The following is a 27,709-nucleotide window of genomic DNA, read 5'->3' as shown; positions in this document are numbered from 1 at the left end:
GGTTAAAAACGGGGTCTGCTAGCTGAATATTTGGTACACTGGTCTTTGATAATAAGAAAGAGAAAGGAGTGACAGACTCAATATTTAGCAGATCCGTGGATTTTGCCAAACTCTGTGTCTGATTTATAATATAATTAGAAAAAACCCCAGTCTTATGTATTTTTCCATACAGAGAACAAAAGGAAAACAAACTTGAGATCAAAGTGTGACACTTATCAAACGCCTTTTCGGCATCAAGAGAAACGAGCAGGGCCCCCATTACCTCTTTTATTTCCTCTATAGTTAAATCCACATCAGGGAGTTCTCTTTACTCTTCTGTCAGTTTTGGAAGCCCTACTGGCTCTATTAAGGAACAAATTTTATTTGTTTATAATGAACATTGCATTGCAACGGTTCTCCATATCTTCTACTTTTTCCCAGACCAGATCCATCTTTTTCTTGCTAGCTGGTAGATAAGCTTGCCCTTCTTTCCTGGGTTCTCCACCTCCTTCTCAACCTCATCTTTTCTGGTGATTAAGGTGGAAAGTTTTGTCTCCCTTGAAACAATAGAGCGGCAAATTTCCTTCAGACCCTCTAAGTTGGTTAGATCTTCTGCGGCGCTGCAAAAATGTAACAGATGTCTGCCAGCAATATGTTTTAAGTTACCTGTCGGCTCCAGGTGCAGCACCGCCATCTTGGTCTTGCATAGCTTCAGTTCTACCCGAGCGCAAATTCTTCTTAATATCCCCACGTGTCCTTGACTTTGCCATTAGACATTCTTAGCTTGTACAATGTTTTTCCTCCAAGCTGAGCACAAATGTCCCTGGTTATGGATCTTTAAAAGATAAATGTAGGAAAACAGGATATGAGGATATACATGATAGGATATGTTTGTTAAAGTATGATGCCTGTAAATGACAAAAAAAAATGCATTAAAATTGCAGTTAATTTAAAATGGCTGACTTCCTGTTGAGTTTAGGGTACACCCCCAAGAGGCTTTGTTTTACATTTCAACATGTTACATATGCCTACCAAATTGTTGCTACAAATATAAACTTTTACTTTGAAAAGAACTTCCTGTCTTATGACATAACATTACAACTCACCAGGCCATTCACAATCTTCAAAATAAAGCATCAGCAAGCAACATAAAGGTCTTAAGGCTTTCCTGAACACTTTTGAGGTGGACCTGGTCAACCCGCTAGGAAGAGGACATCACAGTATAACGACTAACTTTATGTTACCAATAGAAGGCGCTATGACTATAACTCAATATTAGTATGTAGATGTCCTCTGGCCAGGACTCTTATCAAGCATGAAGAGATTGGTGCAGATTGGAAAATGTACAGTTTAGTTACAAACCACTTCCTGGTGTGGCAACATGGAAATGTGCTGCCTTGCCACACCCACACCTTATGACAGAAAATGAAAAGCTTCTCAATTTAGCTTTGCCAAGGTCTTTAGATTTTACTGAACAATTTTAAATCAATTGGGTTAAATCTGTAGGAGGAGTACATTAAAGCACAGCCCCTGAAAATGGTCAAAATCGTCCATAATTGGCACAGAAAATTCAAAAATTTGTACTTTCTGTTGGGTTTAGTGGATGTCTCCAAAATGCTTTTTTTGTAAGTCTGGATATGATACATACTGTTTCCCTACCCAATTTCATACATCTACATTACAGTTAAAGGAGGATTTGGGGTCCAAAATTTCACATGTTAGTTAAGAGTCCTGGCCTGAAGACATCTACATGCATACATATTGAGTCCCAGTCATAGCCAACTGACAACTGGAAGTCAGCCTTATGTCACAAAGATAATCCGATTTACATGAAATTTACATTGTGGGCTACACATGGTATACAGCAACATGACATATAATTAGTGTGTGTTCTCTAGTGCCATATAGTGGGCTGAGGAAGTGTTACAAAATTTGGGATCATTCCAGTGCCACAAACTCCACCCAGCAAATAATGTCTAACGTTTGCGTGCAGTGTCAGATGGTAAGGAAATCTACAATTGCCTCAACTGGTGTCCCGCCAGCACCCCCGACGTGCCGCAAGTGGCGCAGGCCATTCATCCCTGCTTGCAGCTTTTAATTTGCTATTTTTTGTCAAGTTTCCACTACAGACAGGAACACTTATAATCAGTCCATGAATTCCTATTGTTTGTTTGTGTAGACTTTCTTAGACTGACTACTCACTAATCATCAGGACCAAATGTAGCACAGGCATCACTGTTAAGAAAAAAGCATAGAGTAGAGCAGTCCATCAGTGTGCAAGTATTACGGAGATAGGAGCATTAATAGTAGCACTCCAGTTGAACCATGTATTCAGATATTTTTAGTAGTTTTGTCATGTAGGGGTATACAGTTCATCTTTTTGTGTAGGACTTTGAAATACATTATTTTGTACTTGTGGTGTTAGTTGAAAACAAGACACACTTGATAGTGACAAAAGTCAGCAACAGTCAAAACAGTTTTTTGCAAGAGAAATGAAGGAGACTTAATAGTTATACATTCATTGTCCGAAATACTCGTTTAAGTACTGTAGTGTATTCTTTATCTACTCAAGGTGGTTCAGAAGGTGTTAAATGCGGTTATCATAGCTAAAATAGTCAAGGTGATGGTTTGTTGAATGTCGATTAGGAGTCTGTGACATTTATTCCTTGAGTTAGCAGCTTTGGGCTTCTGTGTTGAAGACAGTGGGCTTGCTGTTGTTTTTGTGTGTGTGGAAAAACTGTCAAAGTTTGTGGGAGATGTCCAGACAAACAGCCTGTGGTCCCCAGATTCATTCACTCCTCTTTTGTCCTGATATATTCCTGTCTCAAAAAGAGCCGATTTTGCCTGGTAACTAGACGTGACTTCTGCAATCCTTGCAGGTGATTGACCGTCATGCCCTTCAACTCTGCTGTTAACCCAAAGTGGTATCTCTGTGAACAGCGCAGAGTGCCACTCCCTCCCTGGCGTTGCCTGATGGGTTTGCCCACAAATAGGTCTTGTATAACAGGGGCAACCTAAGATGGTGGCACGGGTCTGCTCAGCCCATGTCAGGAGCTTTGTTATGTTTTCTTCTTCTTCACAAGCCCAGGGGTTATCCCCAAGAGTCAGCACCTCCAGCCCCACCAGCTTATCAAATATCCCTTTAGACAACAAGGAGAAGCGATTAGCATGCAAAAAGAACTTAGCCAGCTTTGGCAGCCGATCCAAAGAGCCAGGCAGGATCTGCATGAGATAGTTATGTGACAAATCAATGCTCTCCAAGTTGTGTGGCAAATTCGTGGGCACGGTCCAAAACTTGTTATGACTGAGATTGAGAGCTTGGAGACTTGCCAGCGTGTTGTTGATGAAGACCACTCTCTCCAGCTCATTGTCCGACAGGTCCAGTACTTTCAGGTTCCAGTGGTAAGCTGTGTCGCTTTTGTCCAGCAAGCGTAGATGGTTGCCTGCCGCTCTGATGTCCCACAGAGACCGCGGCAGGGCAGGGGGCAGGGTCTCCAGGCGGTTGTAAGACAGGTCCAGGGTTCGCAGGTGGGCATAGTGGGTGAGCTGGCTTTCCAGACCCTGCAAGCTGTCAGAAGAGTAATATAAAAATAAAAATCACACATTTGCTTTTATTCTTGACACTGCTGACGTTTTGTTTGGGGAGCTCCTATAAAATAACGTAAGGAAACCCATTTTATTTCCAGCCTAATCATAGAAGGAGATTATCTCTGAATTTTGTCATTGCCCTCTCCTGGTTCTTTCTCCCGTATTTCTCCTGCTTTATGGCACATTTTCACACTTTTTTTCCCTTTCCGTTGTCACCACCTGTTTCTGGCATTGTACAGTGTGTTTAAGCATACACGCTGCAGGAATCTAACCTTTTTGTTTATTTAAATTCTTTAAAATTCAACAGAATGCAGAAAAGCAAGTGTCTGAAACTAAAATATTTTTGTGAGAGGACCCCCAGACCCCGAGCTTTGGTTTCAACATCATCCCTATTTTTGAGGTCTTAAGGTTGCCAAGTATGACTTAAAGTGCTTCCCCACTACAGTATATTAGTAATCCTCCAGACACTTCACATTGCAAGTGTGAAAGCATTTGATGAGAAGGTGAGTTTAGTCATGTTAGAGGTTTAGACAGGTCTATATTTGGGATAGCTACATATTTGTAACAGTCAGGTCCTGCATGCTGCAACCTTCAGAGCACCACAGTATTATTCTGAGTCAATATAGCTAACTTGCAAATACTCATTAGGCAGTGTTCAAACTAAATAAATACAAGAAAGAGTACTAGAAATGTCCCCAAAGATGTTGTTAGGGAGGCAAGGAAGGACTGCAAATTCAGTCCTTCCTTGCTGCTGGTTGCTTAAAATCATTAAAAGTTTAGTTTTTTTTTAAACCTGACACTGTTTTACTATCCACACAATGGACAAATATGTCTTCTTTCAAACCTTAACCTTTTTAAGAAAAAAAATTAGATTTTTGGGGACCTGCTTTATGGTTGCAGAACTAACTTGGTACCTTCTTTTACCTCTTACATGCACAGAAATTGAAGTGCAGGTCTATAACCAAATTACATTGCAGATATGTAGCTGCTTACCTATTGAAAGAGAGGTTGAGAAAGTGGATGTTGTGCTGCAGACCAGGCGGTAGCTTGGTTAGACCACGTGAGGAGCAGTCCACCACACGATGTCCCCTGCTGCAGGAGCACACAGTGGGGCAGATAGACAGCACCCAACCTCCTAGCAACCCACACAGCAGCAGGAGGAACAGGCAGAGCAGAGAGGCAGAGCAGACAGGCATGGCTGGGGCTCTAAAGAATGAGAGAAGTGTTAAATAGTATAGGCATTTTGAATGAATTGTCGAAGATGATGAAGAATGGTGGAAAAGTTAAGGGTTAACACTGTTAAATGTTTAATGTATTTGGTTTTCCACATGTATTATGGAAACTCCAATGTTATAGATTGGTTCATTGAAATTCTGCCTGTTCTCAGTGTTAAGAGTCCTATTTTGATACTTTGATACTATGAAACTGGTTTTATAAGGGTGCTAGTAATTCTGAGTGCCAACCAGCTTGAAGCTCTGCCAGTGGGACTGTAGCTCAGAGTGCTGCAGTGAGACTCAGTTCATTAAGGGTGATACAGTAACTGTGTCCGCAAATGCAGATGTTCTGATCTAAAGACTACAGGTCCTTGTGTGTTTTTGTTCTTTTTTAAGAGGACTGTGGGACATGTTAACACATGTTACACTCTTTTAAATGTGTTCTGGGAAATTTCCGCACGCCATTGCGTTATTCGGTTAATGATGGCAGCTGATGCTCTGTGTGCTTGTGCCATCAATCAATTCAACTTTGTGTTTTGTTTGAATGCTATAATATTTAATTTGTCAATGTCTCCATGCAATACTGAAAGGATAAATCTGCCTAGTGACAGAGCAGGGAGTAGTTTCCTCATGAGCCAACACAACATTACACTGTAGTTTACTGCATTAACAAGATTCTAAATAAAATGGCTCAGTGCTCAGGTGCAAGTGGGTCGTATATCCTTTTTCCCCCATTTCAAATCACTCACCTCATGCTCTCTAGTGTTGGTCTGTCATCTCTCCTTTTCTCCTGTCCTCTCCTCCAGCTGTTTTTCCGTTTGTGCTTTATTGGTTGCTGTTGGAAAGTACTGGTCTCAACCTCTTTTCTCTGGCTGTTATGGATGTTGTAATGTGGCACTAAACATGCTGCCTGCAAGTACCCGTACTGTTCACCGCTCTGCAGGCTCCCAATGCAGCCGGAGGTTTAGGTAAAGGGAAGGGGAGATGCATAGGGAGAGAGAGAGACGGAGAGAATTGCAGCAGCTAGGCGGCCCAATCTGGTGCTGATGAGGTAAGCAAGAGCGTGTGTGTGTGTGTGTGTGTGTGTGTGTGTGTGTGTGTGTGCTGACAATGGAATGCTTTACAGCAGCGAGAGAGGAAGAAGGCTCTAGTGCCCGTTTGGAACGAGGCGATTACTTGGCTGGGTTGGCGGTGCGTGCCCTTTGAAATGCATGTCTGTTCGGAGTGGACTCATTGCTTGGTCCCAAAGAACCTTTAAGGACAGTCATACATGTGTACATACATAGACAGAGATTTCTTCCTTTAGAGTTGTATGCTATAGTATTATGCTGCTACAGCGCCACCTATCTCACTGAATGCTTGCTCTTGGGGGAATTACTGGAATTGTTGGGTCTTTGTAAATTATAGAGTGTGGTCTAGACCTATTCTATCTATTCTAAGTGTCTTGCGTTAACTCTTGTTATGAATTGATACTATAAATAAATTGAATTGAATATTGACCAAATGACACCAAATTTGTCATGGTCACTCAGATTTGACATTTTCTGTAATGTAAGCCCTGCCCACAGCATTTGAGCAAACTGTGAGGCCCAGCTATAACAAAACTATATGGAATATCAAAAATCTAACTTTTTCCAGCTTGGTCCAGAGATGTTCTGTACCAAATGTGTAAATGGACTGTATTTATATAGCGCATTTCTAGTCTTAATGACTACTCAAAGCGCTTTTACATAGTGCAGTCACCATTCAACCACATTCATCTACTGTGGCCGAGGCTGCCATACAAGGTGCACCCTGCTCATCAGATAAACATTCACACACAGAATGTGTGAATGTGTGAACACACAGCATTGGGAGCAACCACATAAGGCTGCAGGGCCAAGGATCAAACCACCAACCAATTGGTAGGCAAATGCTCTACCACCTGAGCCACAGCCGCCCAAATTTGGTGATGATTCCTCAAAATCTGTAGGATAATTGGTGGAAAAAACTAGTTTGAGACACAAATTGGCGTGGATAGATTTGCCTGAACCCCAACAAGAATTTTGTTTCTAAGATTTCAAAGTTTCAAAAGTTATAGGCCAAAACGTAAAGTTCATTGTTCAATTGCTCCACATTTGACACTGCACTCCCTTGAGTTTCCAGCAATGCACCAACCAAGTGTGAAACAGATCGGGCGAACAGTTCTCGAGATATGCAAAGGACAGACAGCTAGACATTGCTTTATAGTTAGACCAGTGTAGTGACTGTTAAAAAAAGTTCCTGTATATAATTAAAATTTGCCCCACCTTTAACACATTATTACATCTCTGATTTAAATTCAGTCTTATAATAGCCACTTTCTGACCGGAGGGATTTTTGCAGTTCCTAGAACATAAAATTCCTAGAACCCTTTTTTTCTCATGTTCAGACTGGACCAATTCTGGGATTTTTAATTTCCTCTGGCAATTCTTGTAACTCTTTCAGCTCCTACTTCAGGGCAGGGTCATTTCGCTGTTCCCTTTTCAGCATAGGAACCTAGGTCAACAAGGGTCGGGTTTCTGGTACAGACAGACCAACAACGGGACAATTTTAACAATTTTCGCCATCTTATTCATCACTAAATTCACTTCTGACAATGTTTTAGGCGATAAATGAACTGTTTAGATTTCGAATATAGGCATTCTTGCAAAAATTTATGCCGAATTGACAATTTGCTTCAAATTTTTCGGAGTTGAGAAGCGATATGAAGTGAGGCGACAGCCAGCAGGCGCCTGCCGGGGCCGCTAGCTCATCGCACAGTCATGCTCAGAGACCCTGCTGTAAACTGGAGGTCTCTCAGAATAAAAATAAGAGGCTTTTATTTCAACGTTGACGGTTCATTTGTTTAAATATCACAACACATGTCCATCATAAGATTAACGGGAACCTGTGGTTAACTGTCTTTTCGGAGTTCAACTCCACAAGCGTGGACACACACACACACACACACACACACACACACACACACACACACACAAAAGTCACACGTCCACAGCGCAGCAGGCAGAGGCGGGGGAGAGAGAGAGATACCCGTTTCTCTTCGGGAGACTTGTTTAAATTATGACAAATATGCTATATACATTAGATTTCGTATTTAGTTCATACTTTTTTTGGTGTATTTGTTTTCTGATTTTAACGTTATAAAGACCATTGCTGTGCTTGCATCACTCCCTTACCCCTCCTATAATCCCTATGGCCACTTGGCCAGTGTGAATGCAGCTTAGAAGTGGACTTTTCCTATAACTACGTTCCTGTTCCCGTACTTGGTCAGAAAGCGGCTAATATACAGTATATGATTAAATGGGCCATTCTTTTTGTGATTAACAATTTTTTATTTTTCAACGAAATACAAAACATGCAACTGGCACCCCTTCATTCTTCCATCCCCTTGAAATAGCCCTGTCTGGCTATCATTAAACTAGTCTGGACCCAACTTCTTATGTACTTATCCATCCCGTTTAGGATTGACCCATCGCCCAGAATAAATAATCTTGGGCTGAATGAAACATGGGTCCCTGCAATCTGACATAGGTTATCATGTATCCCAGTCCAAAATTCCTGGACCACAGGACCATAGGACATGAAGTAATTGGCCGTCCTCTGTCTTACATTTCCAAAAATTTGGTGTCTTTTAGACCAATTCTAAACAATCTGGAGGGAGTCCAATAGAAGCAATGTATAATCTTGAACTGATTGAGGTGCACCCTCACATCGCGTGACAATCCTACCAATTCTGTCCCACTCCTCATCATCCAGTATAATACTCAGATTCCTTTCCCATGTCTTTTTAAAGGCTGTCCGGGCTCCATCCCCCAGGTTATAGTAGTAGTTTTGTATTATATATCTACTAGTACCTGGACTAAAGCAGTTATAATGGATATTTTTATAATTCCAATGTGTGAAATGACAATGTCAAAATAATGTGACAATGTGAAAGGGGTCTTGAACATTAATGAACCTTCAGAGAATTATCACCTGAATTTGCAGCTTTCTTCAGGTTTACAGAGCTTTATAGTGCGTTTCAGCTCATTGTTTTGCTGTCCAGCACACAATGTGAGTTTTGGTCACTCTCGCTGCTCTCCTAGCACTGTTTTCTGCTACAACAGTGTTTCTCAACGGGGGCGTTAAGAAGATGATGGGGGGTATTGGAAGTAATATTTTGGAAAGGGGGGCGTTGAGGTTGCCTTTGGGGGCGTTTGTTTGAAAGCTAGTTTAAACCAAAGATTCACAATAGCAATACATGTTTACACTTAAACTACTAAAAAATAAGTGGTCTGCATTGTTAAAAGCTGCCAGTTTACAGCACTGCGACTGGACTAACTTTTCTGTGCTTCTGTCAGCTCCGTGCTGCCCTCATGGAAACAGGACGTTAAGAGCATCATCTTAAATGAGCTCTGTAGCTACTACGTGAAGCTGCATTCAATTCAATTTTATTTATATTGTCAAATCATAACAAGAGTTATCTCGAGACACTTTACAGATAGAGTAGGTCTAGACCACACTCTATAATTTACAAAGCCCCAACAATTCCAGCAATTACAGTAATTCCCTAAAGAGCAAGCAGTGCGACCGTGGCGAGGAAAAACTCCCTCTTTGGAAGAAACCTCGGACAGACCCAGGCTCTTTCAGATATATTCAGATAAGAAAAAAAAAAGCAATCGCCGTGACGTCCTGTTTTTCCTGTATTATTTCCCCCCCCCCCCCACCCAATGTAGCACAAGTAGACTATATTTCACAGTAACAGTTTTTCGTCAGATGGTTTAGAACACAACGTTTCCTACTGTACCTGAATGCAGCTTCATTTCACGGAGAAAGCAAGAAAGAAAAGAGACATGCGAGAGATATCAACTATGCTTTGTTGTTTGGCAAACAGTCAGCTGTTCCACAAACTCCCGGCCAGTTCAGGGCTTGTTTGGTGTTTTAAAACTGTCTTATGGAAGTGATAGAGGCAGTGATGTCACTGTTTACTGTACAGGACTCTCACACTTCCTCAAAAAACAGTGCGATGTGGGGTTGCGTTTTCTCCAAAAGTTTTTTTCTGCTATTTACTCGCAAGACAGGCGATAGCAAACCTAGACTCTTCTAACCTAGACTCTTCCAAGCATTAAAAAACGGCTCTCACCAACTTTCAATGGTTGTAAACTTATTTCCATTCAGCAGTAGGTGTCGTTCTTCAAGTCGTTTGTCATCACCAAAATACTTTTGTGTGTGTGCGTGTGTGTGTGTGTGTGTGTGTGTAATCCTTCTGCTTGTACCCCTTGTTTTCCGTTGGAACAATTCGATTTTAGATTTGAATGAAAAATAGATTTCAATGTTAAATTGCTAGCTGGCTACTGTAAGTGTTTGTAATAATAATAATAATAATAATAAGCATAATAATACATTGTATTTAAAGCGCATTTCATGACACCCAAGGTCACTTCACAAACAAAAAAGGACATTCAAATTATAGTCATCTTCTAAAGGTGCTGAGGTTCACATCATGCACAAAGCTTCAGTCCGTGCACTCTGTCATACGAGTACGTTACCGGCAACGACCGCTACCGCTACGACTGCGCCTTTACTGACCAACCGTGATACAAACAATACGTGTGTGCACGTTCATAGCGGAACATGATTTGTAAAAACTATCTGAAGTCCAAACTGCCTTGACAAAGCTGTCTGTTTGGAATCAGCATGGCAGGTATTTAAACATAACGGCCTTGTCCCAGAGTTTAGATGTCTAGCTATATGAAAACCTAAACAATATGACGTTTTTAATAAATGTAAATAAAGCAGCTAATATCAACATGGACAAAATCATGAATGTACTAATTCACTTTTTTGATGATGCCAAAGTAGTAAAGTTTAGTTTTCACAATGATTCATTGTAGGATTAAGATATTATTGCAATATGTAAATCCACCTTGACTCTTTATTTAATATATGGTTGGAAGAAGTAAAAATTTATCCAAAACTTTTTAGTTTTTAAAAATTATGACTTTTATTATTGTGTAATGTCAGAAGGACTTTAACTGTTTTGCCAGTCAAATTAACTTTAATGAATGCATATTGAAATATTACACTGTTGGTTGGCAAAAAATGCATCTCAAAATGCATCAGATTGATGCTTTAAAATATGGAATATTTAAAATGTTCTTCTTTTCTTTTCTTAGGGCTAATATCCTTCTCACCTTTTTCACCCCTGACCGGTTTTCATGCCTGAGCTAGACATAGTTAGAGACTGGCAGGTACACATAGTCGTCATTTAGCAGCTAAAGAGCCAGATATTTTAGACCAGGTCAGAGCTTAAATCTAAAATAAATAATAATAAATAAAGCTAATAAAGCTCTAATAAAGAGCTAACATGTACATGGATGCAAATGTAGCTCTTTGTTTGCTGGATATGTAAAAAGGCCACTGTTTGTCATATTAACTAATACTACGTCAATGCCCGAAAATGCGATAACAATTATCTTAGGCCAACATAAAACTAAACATTGAAAACAATTTGATGTTGCTCTGGCATCTAATGTGATGCGATAATAAAACACACTATAGTAGATTTTAATGAAAATGAATGATGAAAACTAACCTTAAAGAGGCTTATTGTTTGAAATGTATTGTTATTACATTAGACATTACAAAATCACTGTTGTTTGACTAGAACAAACACAGGATGGTACTCTATAATGGTATTCTTCCCTGTACAGTAGCATATTTTGTTTTTCTTGGCTCATTGCCATGCTAACAAGGTGAATCTGAATGTAAACAGATGGCCAGTTCATGTGTTACTGTCAGTAAAATGACTATTAAGTATGACTACAGTATCACTTAGGCTGAGCTTAAAGAGCTAAATAAATCATATTGCATTGAAGTCATTTACTTTGTTTTTGGTCTGCCACGTTTTAATATTTTTAAGTCATATTAGCCAACCAGTTAATACAGAACAGAATTATTTGGTACATGGAAGTGGGTTTACTTTTAATGTACTTACTTTCAGAATTATTCAGATAAAAATTAGAGAAACACAACACATAAAAAATATACAAGATATACATTTCCAGAAGTTTTAACAAAGGTTTCATGATCAGGATTATTACCAACTTGCATAGGGACAAGATGACCAAACAAGATGATTAAATACTGCTACAGTCTTCTTATGACTCATAGCCTAGAAATGACACATTATGAAAACCATGTAACCAAATTGAACATATCTGTTAACTTATGACACTATTAACCCATAACCCAACCACTGTAGCACTGATCAGTCTTCATACCCATCTTACTCTAGCACACCTTTCTAATGTGCCCTTAACTGCAAATTAAACTAAAAAGCACTCAGTGAAATCATACCTTAAGGCCTAGACTGCACATGTAATAATAAATAATGTTAATGAATTGTAAAATTCATTAAATTCCTAAAAGTTACCTGGATTTAGATTCACACCAAAAATGAATCCTTTGCCCATAGTCTTAATTTCCACCCAAATTAATATCTGTTTTCAGATATCCTGCTAACAAATGATGGAGGTTCATATTTCTAAAGGCCAACTAAATGATCTACAGTGAATCCACCTGTAATTGCTTTGCAGTTCCATAAGTCTTCATTTTGTGTAGTTCATTTCAATGTGTTTTGTCTTCTGACAAAAACTCTTCTCATATGAGTAGTCTATTTCTATTTCCAGTATAAAGACCCTGACAGTCAGCAATAGGTGCAGGTTGGAGTTGAAAAGTGCTGAGCCTGAGGAAGATGGGGTGTGTGGCTGACAGTCCTCTTGCCAGTGGTTTTTGTTTTATGATGGTGGTGGTTCCACTGGCACACTAGAGGAGTATAATTCTCGTAAGCAAACATTTTGTAATACCATTTTTTTTACTTATTGCACAAGCTTTACAAAGTCAGTTATGACTAACTAATCTGAAAGTCAGATATTGTGAAATTTGCTCTTGAGAAATGTTTTGAAAGTTTTGAAACCTGCTATATAAAATACAAAAGCGTGTAACCCCAGTGCCGAGGGTACTGACCTTTATTTCTTTTCAAATGTACATGCTACATTACTCTGCAGATAGTAATTTAATGAGACAACAAATATTTGCACTAAAGTAGACTGACCCTGACTTCTATGTCAGATGAAACATGAGTCGGCCCGTTTTTCTAAGCAGATGTAGAAAACGCAAGCGTTTGTATTTAGCCTGTGGTATTTACAGCTATTAGTCATAGCTAATCAGGACAATTCCTGATTCCTGTTACTTAGTTACGGTTTGTTTTCACCACCGCATAACCTTTCCATCACCTGCAAGATGAATACAAAGGTGCCTGCATGCGCCTTATTTTTATATTTTCTCTAGGAGCACTTTGCAGAGGTTGGGCAGGGCAGAGATGTTGGAAAATAAAGCATTTTAGATTCACACTCTTCAGGTTTGGGTGACATTTCCACATGGTGATAAAGAAAATACAGCAGGGTGTGAGAATCCCTGTAGTTTCCTGTGTCAGTCACAGTTGTTGCTGCCTAGAAACAAGGAAAGTTAATGCGTTGGGGGAGGGTTTGGGGCTTAAGTTCACTTATGGTTGCCCAAAGCCCTCATTCAGTTGTGCCAGAGAATTTTCCACAGCTCCAGATAAAGTGGGGGGATTTGCAGAATGATCTTGACTGTGGTTTGCAACCTAATTGTTGTATGTGTAAAGCGGGTTCTCTTCTGTTTGTGAAGAGGTTGCTAAGACAGAGTTTTCAACAGTCTCTGGAACATCTTCTGTGCTTTTTATTTCTGAAACAACTACAGCAGTCCCATAGCTTTCTTGTACATCATTTCCATCCACCTCTTGACCAAATGTACTCCCTTGATGTTTATTGCCAAATGTAGTACCTTTTGTCATATCTTCTAACTTCTCATTTGTTTCTGGGAGCAAGGACAACCTTTTGGACAGTCTATGAGGCAGGAAGCTGGAAAGAGAAATCTGGTTAGATGACCTCAGTGTGGCCTGGCTATTGTCAGCTCCACCCTCAAGAAATGGTGAAGGACCGGCCCAGTCTCTAGTTGTTATTTGCTGCCTTTGAAGCATCTGTTTCTTTATATAGATGATCAGGAATCCTACCATCATTAATATCAGGGCTCCACCTATTAGCCCTGCCACTGCTTTACTGTGGTGTTTTTCCTTATTGGACTTAGCATTTTTTTCTGGAGGATCTTGTCTTTCCTTTGCCTTTGTGATGTGGCTGAATGGTGTCTTTGTTGTGGCAATTGTCGTATTGTATAAACCTATGGACTGTGTAGCATCCCCAACTGTGACTGGGCTTGTATTTGTAGATTTGTTTTCAACAGGCTTGGTAGATGTGGTTGTAGTAGAGATGAGGTTTGCAGACTGTGTTGGACGTTTAGGTGGATGTGTAGTTTTATCACTGGTTAACTGGTTTTGGGTGGAACTGCTTAGCATTGACGGTACCCTTGTAGTTGTGGTTGAGATGCTGCTGTGACTGGTTACAACCGTTGTTGCTGATGTTGTGACTTTCAATTGTATTTCTGTTGTGGACTTCATGCTTCCTTCATTTGTTGGAGTTGCTGCTGTTGTAATACCTGGTAAAACTGTCTTTGAAGGTGTTTTGAATTGTTGGACTGTTTGCAGTAAAGGTTTAGTGCTGAGTTTTGTAGCTTTTTCCTCTGTTAGATTTACATCAACTGTGATAGACGGTGTGATTTTACGACCTGAGACATCTAAGAGTGGATTTAAGCTGGACGCCTCCTGTGTTGTCAGCTGGTCGTGAGTGAATTTATTTCTTGCTACCTGTGGTCCAATCATCACAATAGTGTAGTCATTATTCTGGCCAGATGTCACTGCGCTGCTTGCTGTCAGTGGCAGCAGCCATATGTAAATTAGGTTTACAAAATCAATGGTCATTGTTTTCTTCAGTCTTCTGGCTGGTTGCTGTGTCTTTGGAGCTAGAACAGAAGAAGTTATTTAGTCAGAAATGCACAGCATATAATCTGAAGCAATGTGATGTTGTGAAATGTAACCTAGTATTGCATCATTTCTTTAAATGCAACTCTAAATAGGCACATGTTTCAAGGGTACAGGTTGTATTTAAAGCACTACAGTCAACAGTTGTATCTGACTTACATGTCCACTCAGTTTTCTGTTAAATCAAGAAATTAAGGTTCGATTTCCAGTTATGACGGCACGGTGAGCAAATGTGGATTCTCGTGCTCTGTTGCAAATCCTAAAACAAATACATTACATTACTTGTCATTTACCTGATGCTTTTATCCAAAGCAACTTCCAATTAAGTGCTTTCAACCTTGAAGGCACAAACTTCAGACAGCAAGAAGTAAGTGCAAGTACATTAGCTTTAAATTAGCCAAAATTTGCCTTTTTTTTAGGCTTTCTACACTTAAATATTCCCAATTGGTGTAAAAAAAAATCATAACTTGAAACAATAGTTGTAATACAAGTTAATATGCCGAGAAACGTAACCAAGGACAAATATAAAACAGCTGGAGGACTCGCTAATGAAGAAAATTAGCTGGTGGGACCGAATTCAGACGAAGAAAATCAAAATTGTGGACAACCCCTCCACAATGAACATCATTAAGGCTACACAGTCATTCTAACAAGATTTTCAGTCTGACATCTCAGAGTGAAAATCTTGTTAGAATGATTGAATGTCGATGGTGTACTCACAGCAGTTAAAAAAATTTCAAACTGACATTAGAGAATGCAGCAGCCACATTGCTGAGGCTGAGCAACGCATATCCACGGTGGAGGACAAGATTGACACACTTCAAAAAGTTGTAGAGAAAGGAAAACAGATGGCAAAACTCCTAAATGATAAAGCGGAGGACATGGAGGGCAGAAGCCAGCACAATAACATCAGCATACTGGGTGTGCCTGAGAGGGAGGAGGACTCAGACCCCTGCTTTTACATGGAGAAGTGGATGGCGGACGTCAGCCTCATCTGACGAACATCTGATTTACATTACATTTATTTTGTGTGGTCTACACTTGATATAGAGCAACATAATGCATGTTAAGGGCATGTTGTCTAACAGTGTGGTGTCCATTTTGTGCGTTTCGCCATAAAACAGGAAGTTGTTGTAACTTGAATATACATGTATATACAATGTACAATCTGCCCTAAACTTAACATACATGATCAGAGTCCTAGCCTGAGGACATCTACATATTAATATTAACTCATAGTAATAGCGCCACCTTATAGTCAGCCTAAAAGGACAAACATCATCCGATTTACTTGAAATTTGCATTGTGTGATCTACACTTAAAATTAAGGAACATAATGCATGTCTAATGCTGCTCCCTCTACTTTAGCCACACTTCCTTGCATAAATTAATTCACGGCTGCTTCGACCGGCGACCCCCTGACATGCGGGGAGGTGCGAGGGCCAGTTCATCGCTGCTTGCAGCTTTAATTGTTTTGTTTTTTTCTTGTTTTAACTTTATTAAACTTAAGTTTTTTGTGTTTACACTTCCCCCTTTTTTTTTGTTACAGCACTAATCCAAAGCATTCAAGATATTAGGTGGAACTAAGTCCACATTATTAATACAATTGATTATAATGTACTTACCAATGACTTCACACTCCGTAATCCGTTAGCTGTGTCGTTCCAAGATGTATTAAAAGTTAAGTAGTTATAGGATATTATACTGTTGCCTGTCTGACAGAATGTCCCTTGAATGAAAGCAGGAACTAGGGACATGCTGAAATGTTGACTCATTCTTGCCTCACTTACAGGAAGTATGAATTTTGAAACTGATGACAATCATCTGCATTCTCAGTTTGCTGTGCTAAACATAGAAGTTCATGTTTCACACCAAAGCCTTACTACATTAAAACATGTCAAAACACTAAATTGTACAACATTTTACTGAATTAACATTTGTAGAATTCCTTTCCATGTGCCATAACTAGAGTTGCTCATACAGTGAGTGATATAGTGATAAGGTTGACTTTAGTGTCTGCTCAGCTGCACTAGAATAAGAGCCTACGCTTTAGCTCATGCAGTTGAAGATTAACCTCAATTTAATTTGATCACACCCACAGTCTGAAGGCCAGCAGAGCAACCATTTAGCCTTCTTAGCTGTATTTCTTTGCAATTACAACCCCTCAAACCTAAACCATACAACAGGTGTTTTTAGATAATTACATTTAGTCATGCACAGTGAATAATGTTCTTTATAATAATAATAATAAGAAGAAGAAGTGTTGTTTTGTTCTGCTTACCACACCTTCAGTACTAAAGTACATACCATCTGGCTAATAATTTCTTAAATGCTTTAATGCTTTTTTTTATAACTAAACACTCCCTAAATAATCCAATATAAATAAAGGATAGTGACTTAAATCAGGATAATTGATTTGAAACACAAGGCATTGACACAATGCAAAAATCCATTTATTTAAAACCTGACATTTTAACAGGCTCTGTTTAATTTTTTTTTAACAGTAGTATTGGAAAGTCTGCAGTACAGATAAAATATCACAGACAAAAGGAAAGTTTAACACAGATGTATACAACAAGGACTATTAGCAGACATTTCGACATGGTTCTGGCAGCACTTAAGGTCCCTGGTGTCATATCTAGTCTTGGGATATCTTTGATGCTTTTAAAAGTGTGTTGATCTACCTTTTTGTCTGTTTATTAAATGTATTGGGTCCACTCATTTATGTTGTAAAACCAGAAAATTGAGCCAAATTAAGCACTCTTACAGTAAATATTAAATATGTAGGATAAAATGTTAGATGTTTAAAAGTTATACTTTACTAAGTATCGTGAAAAATGTACACTTCACTCTTTATTAAAATATTTGTTTATTGTGTGTGATAATAAGCTGGCCAACAATACATCTTGACCAAAGACTTGGCCAGGAAGAATAGTGAAGTAGTACAGTCAGCATTATTATTATTATTATTATTATTATTATCATTATCACAAAAAATCAAATATTCTCATTATTTCAACTAGTATTTATAATTATTTTTAAAAATCCCCAGCTGCTCTAGCTGAGGTTTCATCTATTTTTTTCCCCTATTAAAGGTTTTTTTTAGGGGCAGAGTTTTTCCTTATTAAGGACAGAGGGTGTCTGATGCTGTACAGATTGTAAATCCCTCTGGAGTCAAATGTTTGTGATAATGGGCTATATAAATTACATTGACTTGACTTAAATATTTTCTAGTCTTTTTATATGCTATTTTCTAGTAATTATTTTAACAAATTCCACTTGAAGCGTCATACGTCAAAATGGTATACACACTACTAGGGCTAGGTATTGAAACACAATACTTTTTTGGTACTGAACAAAATGTCTGTAGCACTGAGTACAAATGTTGAGTACCCAAAACTGACATTGAATGCATTGTAAGATTTGTAAACCTCTTCATAGTTGGAAAAATTTATTATTTTGCTAGATCATATTTAAACTAGATCTATACCATTTGAGAACTTTGGCTTTTTTTTCTTGAGTGATTTTTTCTTAAACAGTATTTATATTTCTCAGTCTTTTTTTTCTTCAAAAAATCTTTTTTTGGTATGGGTACCGTAACTAAGGCATTGTATCTGCACCAGTATACCAAATTTCAAACGATCTGTGAGGTAAAATGTATTGGAAAAGGAACATAAATAAAACATGCCAATAAAAATGCCAAGTTAAACCACAACACAACAGTTGAACTAACTGGTTTGTGATACCTCCTTACACAACAAGGGGCATGTCCTCTAGATCCCTGGGAACCTCCAGACTGGAGTCCTTGCAGCTGGAGCTCTGCATCTGATAAGCCTTCCCTTCAGGATCAAAAGCCATTGTTGTAGCCCCTTCCTCAAGTCCTGCCCTAGCCTCCTCCCTCGTCTGTCGTATTTCAGCCTGTCCCTCTTTCTCCATCTTGCTGTCTTCTTTCACCTCCTCGAGCATGACACTGGCATCACACGGCCCAACCAGTCCTCCGACCTCCGGCCGGTCAATGCCCCAGTAGCCCGTACCGCTCACAAAGTCCATGTTGGACCGGGAGGTTCGTGGGGCATAAACACGGCCTTGAATGAGGCAGACCTGGCATGCCAATACCATGGTTGCAACTAGCAGGCAGAAAATCAGCCCCCCTGCTGAACCTATAGCAATCAGACCCATCTCTGTGTCAATCAAGCAGTTGGCACGAGTGCCATTGGTGTCTGTATCAGGTGAGTTTGTGTGGCCAATGGTAGTGAGGCTGGGCTCCACAGCAGGGGTTGAGCTGGTTCCTCGATTTTCTGTTTTGTGCGAATACGGCTGCATGGTTGATTGGTCTTGGTCGGCATCAGTAGGACAGAATGACAGCTGGTTGATCAGGAGAAACAGACAGAGAGAAGTCCGGGTGCCTTCCATTGCGCTCTGAAATTAAGAGCAGAAATGTAGACTGCATCACTTACAACATGTGCCTTAACTATTTAAGGTGAATATAAATGTACTGAATCGCTCTTACTTAAGTGTCTACATAAAGCCATTTCAAAAATTCAAGCTAGCAAGAGGATTTTACAATTACGTTTGACCCTTGATGATTTAAGAAGTTTGACTTTTACTGTAAGTATGATCTTATATTGACAATACTTACGTAAAGTAGTCTTATGTGGAGGGATGGAGTGAGACACCTGCTGCAGACGGACTCTTGAGATGCTCTGAACTTACTTCCTGACCCTTTCTCTGGGTCTTTTTCTGGTCTGGTTATTTCGGGGCCTCAAGTTGATACCGCAGATGCTGAAGAGCTCTCACAAGAAAAGAGAGACAAAAAGATTTTTTTTTTTTTTTTTTTTTTTTTTTTTTTTTTTTAGGCTTTCATTAGTGTAGCATATTGTGCTATGAAGAATTTTAGTAAGGCCCATGTGTACACAACTAACCCCAAACACTTACTCTTTTACAAAAGGGCTGAATTTTAATTTGAGCTTGTCTGATATTTTTTTTTATATCTTTTCCTTAGGTTCAAAACAGGCCAGATCAATGGTGACCTGCTCATCTACCATGTCCTCCTCACTCTCAAACCCTACTATGCTAAGCCCTACGAGATAGTAGTAGACTTAACACATGTAGGACCTAGCAACCGCTTCAAGACCGACTTCCTGTCCAAGTGGTTTGTGGTGTTTCCTGGCTTTGCCTATGAGAATGTAGCAGCTGTCTATGTCTACAACTGCAACACCTGGGTGAGGGAGTACACCAAGTACCATGAACGGCTACTGACAGGCCTGAAGGGCAGCAAGCGACTCCAGTTCATTGACTCTCCAGCTAAGTTGGCCGAGCACATCGAACCCGAGCAACAGAAATTACCTGCAGCCACGCTGACCCTGGAGGAAGACCTTAAAGTGTTCCATAATGCCCTCAAGCTGGCCCATAAAGACACCAAGGTCTCCATAAAGGTGAGAATGCAGCCAGAGCAGTGTGTACTAAAAGGTGTTTTTAAACTAAAAAGATTAGATTGGTAGGTTGGTTGGTACCATCATTAGAGAAATTCCTTGGGTTTCCTAAAACAATGTATGTTTTCTTGCTGATCAGGTGGGCTCGACAGCAGTTCAGGTGACTTCAGCCGAGCGGACCCGTGTCCTCGGCCAGCCTGTCTTCCTCAACGACGTCTACTACGCCTCAGAGATTGAGGAGATTTGCCTGGTGGATGAGAGCCAGTTCACCCTCACCATGGCCAACCAGGGCACACCACTCACATTTATGCACCAGGAGTGTGACACCATTGTCCAGTCCATTATCCATATACGGACACGCTGGGAGCTGTCGCAGCCTGACTCCATCCCACAGCACACCAAGATTCGACCAAAAGATGTACCTGGTACTCTGCTCAACATTGCCCTGCTGAACCTGGGCAGTTCTGACCCCAGCCTCAGGTTAGTTCTGCAGGGCATTCAGAGTTAATCTAGCAGGACGTTTCAACCTGAAAAAATACAGTAACTCCACCAGCTTTGAAGTGATAGTTTGTTGATTTTAAACCAGCTCTATGTCACCTTTGTATGGGCAGTATGTTTAGATGAACGGCGTCATCTGGCGGAACTTGACAGACCTCTGCTGCTCTGCTAAATGGGTAGCACTGGCGCCACACAACTGTCATGACAAAGAGCTGGATTAAATCAGCAAAATATCTCTTTAATGAAACAAATGAGCCTGTACAAGAAAAGGTCAGATCCATGTATTTGAGACACCAAGGATTTTTCTTTTTGTCAAACAGGTATTTTCTAATGTGGACTTTTCCTAGCTAGAGGAAGGGACAAACAAAAACATAAAATCCATATTGTTTTCTAAACTGCAGCAAGAAAGTGCTCTTTTTTTTAGAGAAAGCTCATCTGTTTGGGGTCTTTTGCTTTTTTTATTAGGATTAGTAAGTACCAAAATTGTGAAACAACAATTAAGACACTTTTTGGGCTGCAAATGTAAAATTATTTTGTGTGGCTTTAATTTAGATGTAAATTACACTACACGGAGAAGCTGTTATTTCAGCCACTGTTTTTTGCACTACTCTCGACAGGGTTGAACACTGACTTGTTGTTCATTCCACATCCAGGTCTGCAGCTTACAACCTATTGTGTGCTTTGACCTGCACCTTTAACCTGAAGATAGAGGGCCAGCTGCTGGAGACATCAGGCCTTTGCATCCCTGCAAACAACACCCTCTTCATAGTCTCCATTAGCAAGACTCTGGCTGCCAATGAGCCACATCTCACACTGGAGTTTCTGGAGGAGTGCATCTCAGGCTTCAGCAAATCCAGTTAGTCCACTTAACACATCTGCTTTTTTTGCTCTTTCTGAATCTAATAGACAAATTGTGCTTATCTGGGTTTCTGGACTTCTGCTACTCATTAAAAAGCATAAAGTTTGGTTTGCACATAACTGCCTTTTTACAAGGATGTGCAAATATGTTGTTGGGCTGGGCGATTCACTTACAAAATCAAATGGGCTAAGATTTTAAAACAATGCAATTTAGCGGGGCCACACATTTTCAGTGGCCAGTAAAGCAGCAAGAAAGTACACATTTTAACACAAATGAATTAAATGAAAAAAACTGTTTATTCATTGTCTCCCTTGTAAACAAAAAAGAATGGCAATTTAACAGAACTTGAGGTATCAATACGTTTTTTTTCACTTAAAAAGCAGAAACATTTTGGTCACATCTGACCCAGTCACATCTCAAAGTGCATTAAAAAGAAAGGAGCTATCAGTGCACAGAACCAGTAGCAATAGTAGCCTCACTTCTCGTATACAAAAATAGCATTTTGGTTACATCTGACCCAGGGAAATCACAAACTACATGTAACAGAATAATCAAAGTTATCAGTCCACAATCCTATAACAAGTGCTTACTGCAATTAACACATGCATTCTTCTCCTACTACACATGCACACTAGGGTCGGGTACCGCCTAAACTTAGCTGTCGTTGCTGCAGGACAGTCACCGTTTTGACGGCAACATTTAACAGCTAACCGTGAAGGGGGATAGATTTCCGGCACAAACACCAGTAATGTTAATAGAGATGGCCGCTGTTATGACTCAAGTGCCTCGGGTTTGATGTGGTCTGTTTCCTAACGTATCATTAAACTGCCATTACCATTGTTAGCACCCGGCGCTGGAGTTTGTGCTGGCTGGGTTCGGATAGCTGTAAAGTTAATGATAGTGGCTGGCTGCTAGCTGGCTGGGTGTTAATGTTGACTCTGTGTCCCGGGGCGGTTGTTTGCTCTCATCCCGACTGAAGTCTCTTATTGCCAGGGAAATGAGGCAGACAGATTGGGGTGTGCTAGCTGGCTAAATTAGCATTAGATTAGTCGTCTATCTATTTGCGTCACAAACTTAATAGTGGGTTAGCCCAGTGCTGTTAACCTTGGTCAAAACAATCACACAGAAAATAACTTTAGACATAAACAAATTTCTGGCGGCGGTGCAAATGACTAAAAAATGCACGACACAAATGACACCTCTTCCTAACTGGATGCAATGCGAACAAGCGAATGTCAGATTGTTTTCAGTGTTTCTCAACAATGTCCTAACCTGCTCCGTATGTCAGTCAGACAGAGAGAGTAAAATAATTTAATCATTACTTGCACAGAGATGGAACGAAAAGGGAGCTTTCTTGGGGAAAAGTAAGTAGGGAGATCGGACTATCTGGTAAATTATGTCTATTATTGTGTTAATGGAGCAGCTCCAATGTTAGCGTAGCCCTGATCGATCCAAACTTGCTGTGATAAATTAGCCTGAAGTTAATGCTTACCTGTTCAGGAGAAAATTGACCAACTCGGCGTCCTTTTGGGCTCTAAGCTGTCTCTATCTTTCAAATACATCTCAAATATTTACCCGGGGTTCGTTATGTCTCTGGTCATGCAACTGTTAGAAACATGCAGAGGTTTTTTAGGTAGAATCTATCTCCATTGATCCCGTTGTTTGTTTGCTGCCTCCATGGCTGTACTATCGCTATAGCTGAGTTTGTGTTTTTACAGACTATCTGGCAACCTCGCCCGGCTGTCAAAATGGGCAGTTGATACCAACACACAGGCCAAAACACAAACAGACATACGGAACTGAAATTTCAAAGGAGAAAATACTGGCTTTAGCATTGTTGTCAGAAAACATAGTATTTCAGCTTAGCATGTTACCTTAATATCTGATGACATATTGTGGTCATATTTTTATTTAATACAGTAAATATTAAATGCACCTTTAAGTATTATTATTGGAAATGTAGTGTAGTATTTCTATAGTTTTTAAGTTTTAAAATTAATTTATTTCCATTTTTTTTAAATATATCAGAGATTCTATCCGTGTACCACTAGAGGGAGCTCACCTACCACCAGTGGTATTTGTACCACCGTTTGAGAACCAGTGATCTAGACTAACATTTACTTCCTGAAGAAAGCAGTGAAATTCATCATGCTTTTAACTCCTTTAGATTATGTTATTAATAATTCCAGACACAACGCTGTTTGATTTTCCGACGTATCTGTAACTTCCACAACAGGTACAAAGCTGCAAAAGTGGTTATTTCGGCCATATTGATGACAGAAAGAAACATTTTTGGTGTCTACAGCTTTTTTTTCTTTTTTTTTAAGATAATTTTTTGGCCATTTTAGGCCTTTATTTTTATAGGACAGCTGAAGACATAAAAAGGGAGAGAGAGGTGGAATGACATGCAGCAAAGGGCCGCAGGTCAGCGTCGAACCTGTGGCCGCTGCATCGAGGAGTAAACCTCTACATATGGGCGCACGCTCTACAAGGTGTGTTCGAGGCAGTGTGAGAGTCCTGTACAGTAAACAGAACCTCACTGCCTCTATCACTACCACAAGAACATCACGAAACTCAAGCACTTAACTGCCCAGGAGTTGGTGTAACAGCTCACTTTTTTCCTGCAACAACAAAGAAGAAATGTTGAAATCTATAAACCATCTGACGGAAAACAAATTATTGTGAAATATAAAGTCTTTAAAAAGTATTTAAAGTTGTTGTCCATAAGATTTGAGTTGAGGTTGTTTCTAGTGGCAGCTTTGGCAGTAAGATGTAATTGCAGGCGAGTGAGGCAAGTGAGGTGTCAACTGAATGACGTCGGCGCCATGCCTTCACATGCTCCAAGTCCACACAGATAGCAGTTTAGTCTAAGATGAGCTAAGAGCTAATACGTCCATTAAAGGAGAAGTCTGGGCAATTTTTACATTAATCTTGATCGTTATATGTATATGAGTACTGCTGATAGCAAAAAAAACGAGCCGAATCGGTGCTAGCAACACGGAGCTGCTGCAGCTAATGCCGAGAGCTCCCACTCCGCTAAAATGGCAGTTATGGGGCATAAGATAAAGAGTGCCTTTGTGCCTCTTAACAGACACAAAATGTCTGTGCAACATGAATAGGGCCCTTACATGGCAACAAGATGCATTTAGCAACTTAGCTATTGTTTAAATTCACCTACCCTCTTAGCTGCTAGCTGCCGTCTGGGATGAGTGAGTGTGTTCAGCCAGGCTCCGGTAATAATCATTACGCAGCAGTTCCATGTGTTGTTGCATATATCCATTTTGTGTGCTGTCGTTGGTGAATATGAGTCTCTGCAGTGGCGAATTGTGTGGTAGTTTCCTTAGCCAGGTTAGCAGCCCTGACCGGCATCCTTCTCCTTCCTCCCCGCCTCCCTCGCCGCGGCAGGCCAACAACAATCCACAGGCGCCCGCTGGTCTGGTGGAGGTCCTCCAGTTGACAGTTCATGCTTTCGCGGCGAAATTTTGAAGTTTATTTCCCCCTCAAAAATAGGTAATTGAGCACTGTAGTGGTCCTATCAGTGACTATGTAACTACATGGAAACCGACCAAATGATGCCTGTTTCTTGTACAGTAATAGTACAGTAATCCTGATGTAACGACATCAGGATTACTCGCTGAGGCTATCGGGGAGGTGTGATGTTTACCGTGTTAGCACGTAGCTTTAGCAGTCAAACAAGTGGAGCCGTTAGCCAGTGCACGCCCAGCCCGGGTAAAGTTAGTGCTGAGTTACATGTCATTTAGCTGACGCTTTTATCCAAAGCAACTTACAATTTCTATATATGTCAGTCACGCCTCTGGAGCAACTATGAGTTAAGTGTCTTGCTCAGGGACACACTGGTTGATGTATCGCAGTGGGAATTGAACCCAGGTCTCCCACACCAAAGGCATGTGTTATATCCACTGCACCATCACCAGCCACAATAATGTGACACAAACACCCTACTAGCCACTCTGGCAGAATGTGAAATAACCTTAGCTGATGAAGTGGAGGCCGAGGAAGAGTGGGCTGCACCGCTTTCCCCTTATTCGCAGAGTATGGCGCTCACATTGCTAACATTTTTAGCTGACACAACATGGCTAACTGTGCTAACATTGAACCAATCTGAGCATCAGAAAGTGCATGGAAGAAAAACTCTTGAGCCCATACAAAATGTATGCCCTTTCTTGATAAAATAAAGGGACTGTTGTTGGTGGTGCTGCCTTCTCCCGTAGGTAACGTTGCGGCACGGCACATGCCGGCCCAAAGCCCAAGGTAGTTAATGAGCAGTAAGGAGCCGGGATGGCAAGTGACGGTGATCCCCGAAGCTCTTGGCGGGGTAGCAGAGCTGCCAAACCCACTGGCGGTGCCTTGACTGCTGCTGCTACTGGCTAAGATGAGAGCCTTTACAGCCTGGCTGTCATTTCCTGAATGTTAGTCCTGAAAAGCGACTCAACGGACAGAGGGTGGTTCATTACATGGAGGACAGACCAGATATTAGTGACTGCTGACTGAAAAAGGGCCACTAACTGTGCACACGCATTTGAATTTAAGGCGGGAAAGTCGCCACAGACAGTCAGATCTTATTATTTTACAAAGCAGCAAATACAAGTGCTTTCATCAATAGGTCATATGTTCAATCACCATTGTTTTAACTCACTATTTGATAGGAACTTAACAGACAATTAACTAGATGAAAATCTTACGGACAATAACTTTAAAATGTTTTTTTTGAGCAAAAAATGCAATTGTTAGCAGAATTTCAATTGTTCGAAATATTCAATAAATAACAATAAATAGTTCATCTGTGTGTTTCCTTCAATTAACAAAAAATCCTGTCTTTAACAGTTGAGCATATTTATAGTACAAATCTTGTCAGTGAACAAAAAAAATAATACATCTTTGTTCATTCATCGTAATCGAGGTAAAATGTTCAATTAATCATGATTTTGATTTAAATTTGCACAGGGCAGTTTAGGACATCTTCATTGAGAAATTCACTTTTAATAGATGACAGTTCTTTTGTTTTGTTTGATTATGATGGACTGGATTCTCTCACGACACGAACATAATAAACTTATATAAAAATTGGTAATATGTGTTCTATTGGTCATACTTAGTAATGAGTGTGTTCAATGGGATCTCACATTTCCCATCATAGCAACCAATAGCATAATGTTGCTGACCCTCCCTGCCAGGTAAATACCCTTGCCTTTCAACTCCACACTCCCAGTTTGTAGTAAATGTGTAGTCTTCCTGATGACAGCATCAGGGTTATTTCCGCAGGCTTGACAAAGCTCCTCCAGAGCTACATAAGACATTATACAATCATTTTCACAGGCTGGATGAGTACTCTTCATTCTAAGTAAAGTGATCTTCATGTGGAAAAAGGGTGAGTGACCCTTTAGGTAAAGATGGTGCTTTTTTTACAATAAACAATTAACTTGGCTGGACCTTGTATTAAAGGTCCCATGACATGGTGCTCTTTGGATGCTTTTATATAGACCTTAGTCTATATAAAACCGAAATTCAGCCTTAGTGCAGAAATACAGCCACTAGAGCCAGTCCCACAATGAGCTTTCCTTAGTATGTGCCATTTCTGTGTCTGTAGCTATTAAGGAGGAGAGAGGGGGGACAAGGTGGAGAGTGGGAGTGTGGCCTTGACCAGCTGCCATTTTGCTCGTTTGAAAGCCATGATGCCTCTCTCTCATGGGTGGGCCAAATTCTCTGGGTGGGCAAAGCAGAGAAAGGGGAGGTAACCTTTCAAGATTCCAGATCGGCCCATCTGAGCTTTTTTCAAAGGCAGAGCAGGATACCCAGGGCTCGGTGTACACCTATCGCCATTTCTAGCCACTGGGGGACCATTGGCAGGCTGGGGGAACGAATATTCATGTTAAAAACCTCAAAGTCCCATGCCATGGGACCTTTAAAAACTAAGCATATTGTATTGAGCGTTGGTTTTTCTATTACAGGTATTGAGCTGAAGCATCTCTGTCTGGAGTACATGACACCCTGGTTGCTCAACCTAGTTCGCTTCTGTAAGCACAACGATGACGCCAAACGCCAGCGTGTCACCGCCATTTTGGACAAACTCATTACCATGACGATCAATGAAAAGCAGATGTATCCCTCTATCCAGGCCAAGATCTGGGGCAGCCTGGGCCAGGTGAGTCTATCACACTAA

General features: G+C 40.3%; 3 protein-coding genes across 7 annotated transcripts in view; 1 reads left to right on the top strand and 2 right to left on the bottom strand.

The window, feature by feature from the left end:
• The window catches only part of nf1a (neurofibromin 1a), a 282,226-nt gene that overhangs the window by 194,973 nt on the left and 59,544 nt on the right, over positions 1-27,709 (top strand). For 3 of the 4 annotated variants that reach the window (XM_028569967.1, XM_028569974.1, XM_028569961.1), the window contains 4 exons: positions 19,742-20,174; positions 20,311-20,651; positions 21,323-21,525; positions 27,498-27,691. In XM_028569967.1, coding sequence (XP_028425768.1) covers positions 19,742-20,174; positions 20,311-20,651; positions 21,323-21,525; positions 27,498-27,691 — 1,171 coding nt within the window. Of the gene's footprint in view, positions 1-19,741; positions 20,175-20,310; positions 20,652-21,322; positions 21,531-27,497; positions 27,692-27,709 lie in introns of those variants that run through there. The other variant, XM_028569980.1, reaches the window with a different exon arrangement.
• On the bottom strand, positions 1,874-5,535 carry omg (oligodendrocyte myelin glycoprotein). The gene is made up of 4 exons (XM_028574667.1): positions 5,531-5,535; positions 4,561-4,773; positions 2,950-3,547; positions 1,874-1,891 (listed from the first exon to the last, which is right to left on the bottom strand). The coding sequence occupies exons 1-4, from the start codon at positions 5,533-5,535 to the stop codon at positions 1,874-1,876; spliced, it is 834 nt and encodes a 277-aa protein (XP_028430468.1).
• evi2b (ecotropic viral integration site 2B) lies at positions 11,689-16,462 on the bottom strand. 2 transcript variants are annotated; one of them, XM_028570019.1, is made up of 3 exons: positions 16,365-16,462; positions 14,899-14,998; positions 11,689-14,720 (listed from the first exon to the last, which is right to left on the bottom strand). In XM_028570019.1, the coding sequence occupies exon 3, from the start codon at positions 14,677-14,679 to the stop codon at positions 13,450-13,452; it is 1,230 nt and encodes a 409-aa protein (XP_028425820.1). In that variant the 5' UTR covers positions 14,680-14,720; positions 14,899-14,998; positions 16,365-16,462; the 3' UTR covers positions 11,689-13,449. The 2 variants fall into 2 exon arrangements, with proteins under 2 accessions (XP_028425820.1, XP_028425812.1); XM_028570011.1 differs by lacking the exon at positions 14,899-14,998.

Source organism: Perca flavescens, chromosome 3, assembly GCF_004354835.1.
Source record: "Perca flavescens isolate YP-PL-M2 chromosome 3, PFLA_1.0, whole genome shotgun sequence".
Classification (NCBI taxonomy): Eukaryota; Metazoa; Chordata; class Actinopteri; order Perciformes; family Percidae; genus Perca; species Perca flavescens.
The sequence above is the reverse complement of the archived record's forward strand: the minus strand, read 5'-3'. Positions and strand labels throughout refer to the sequence as shown.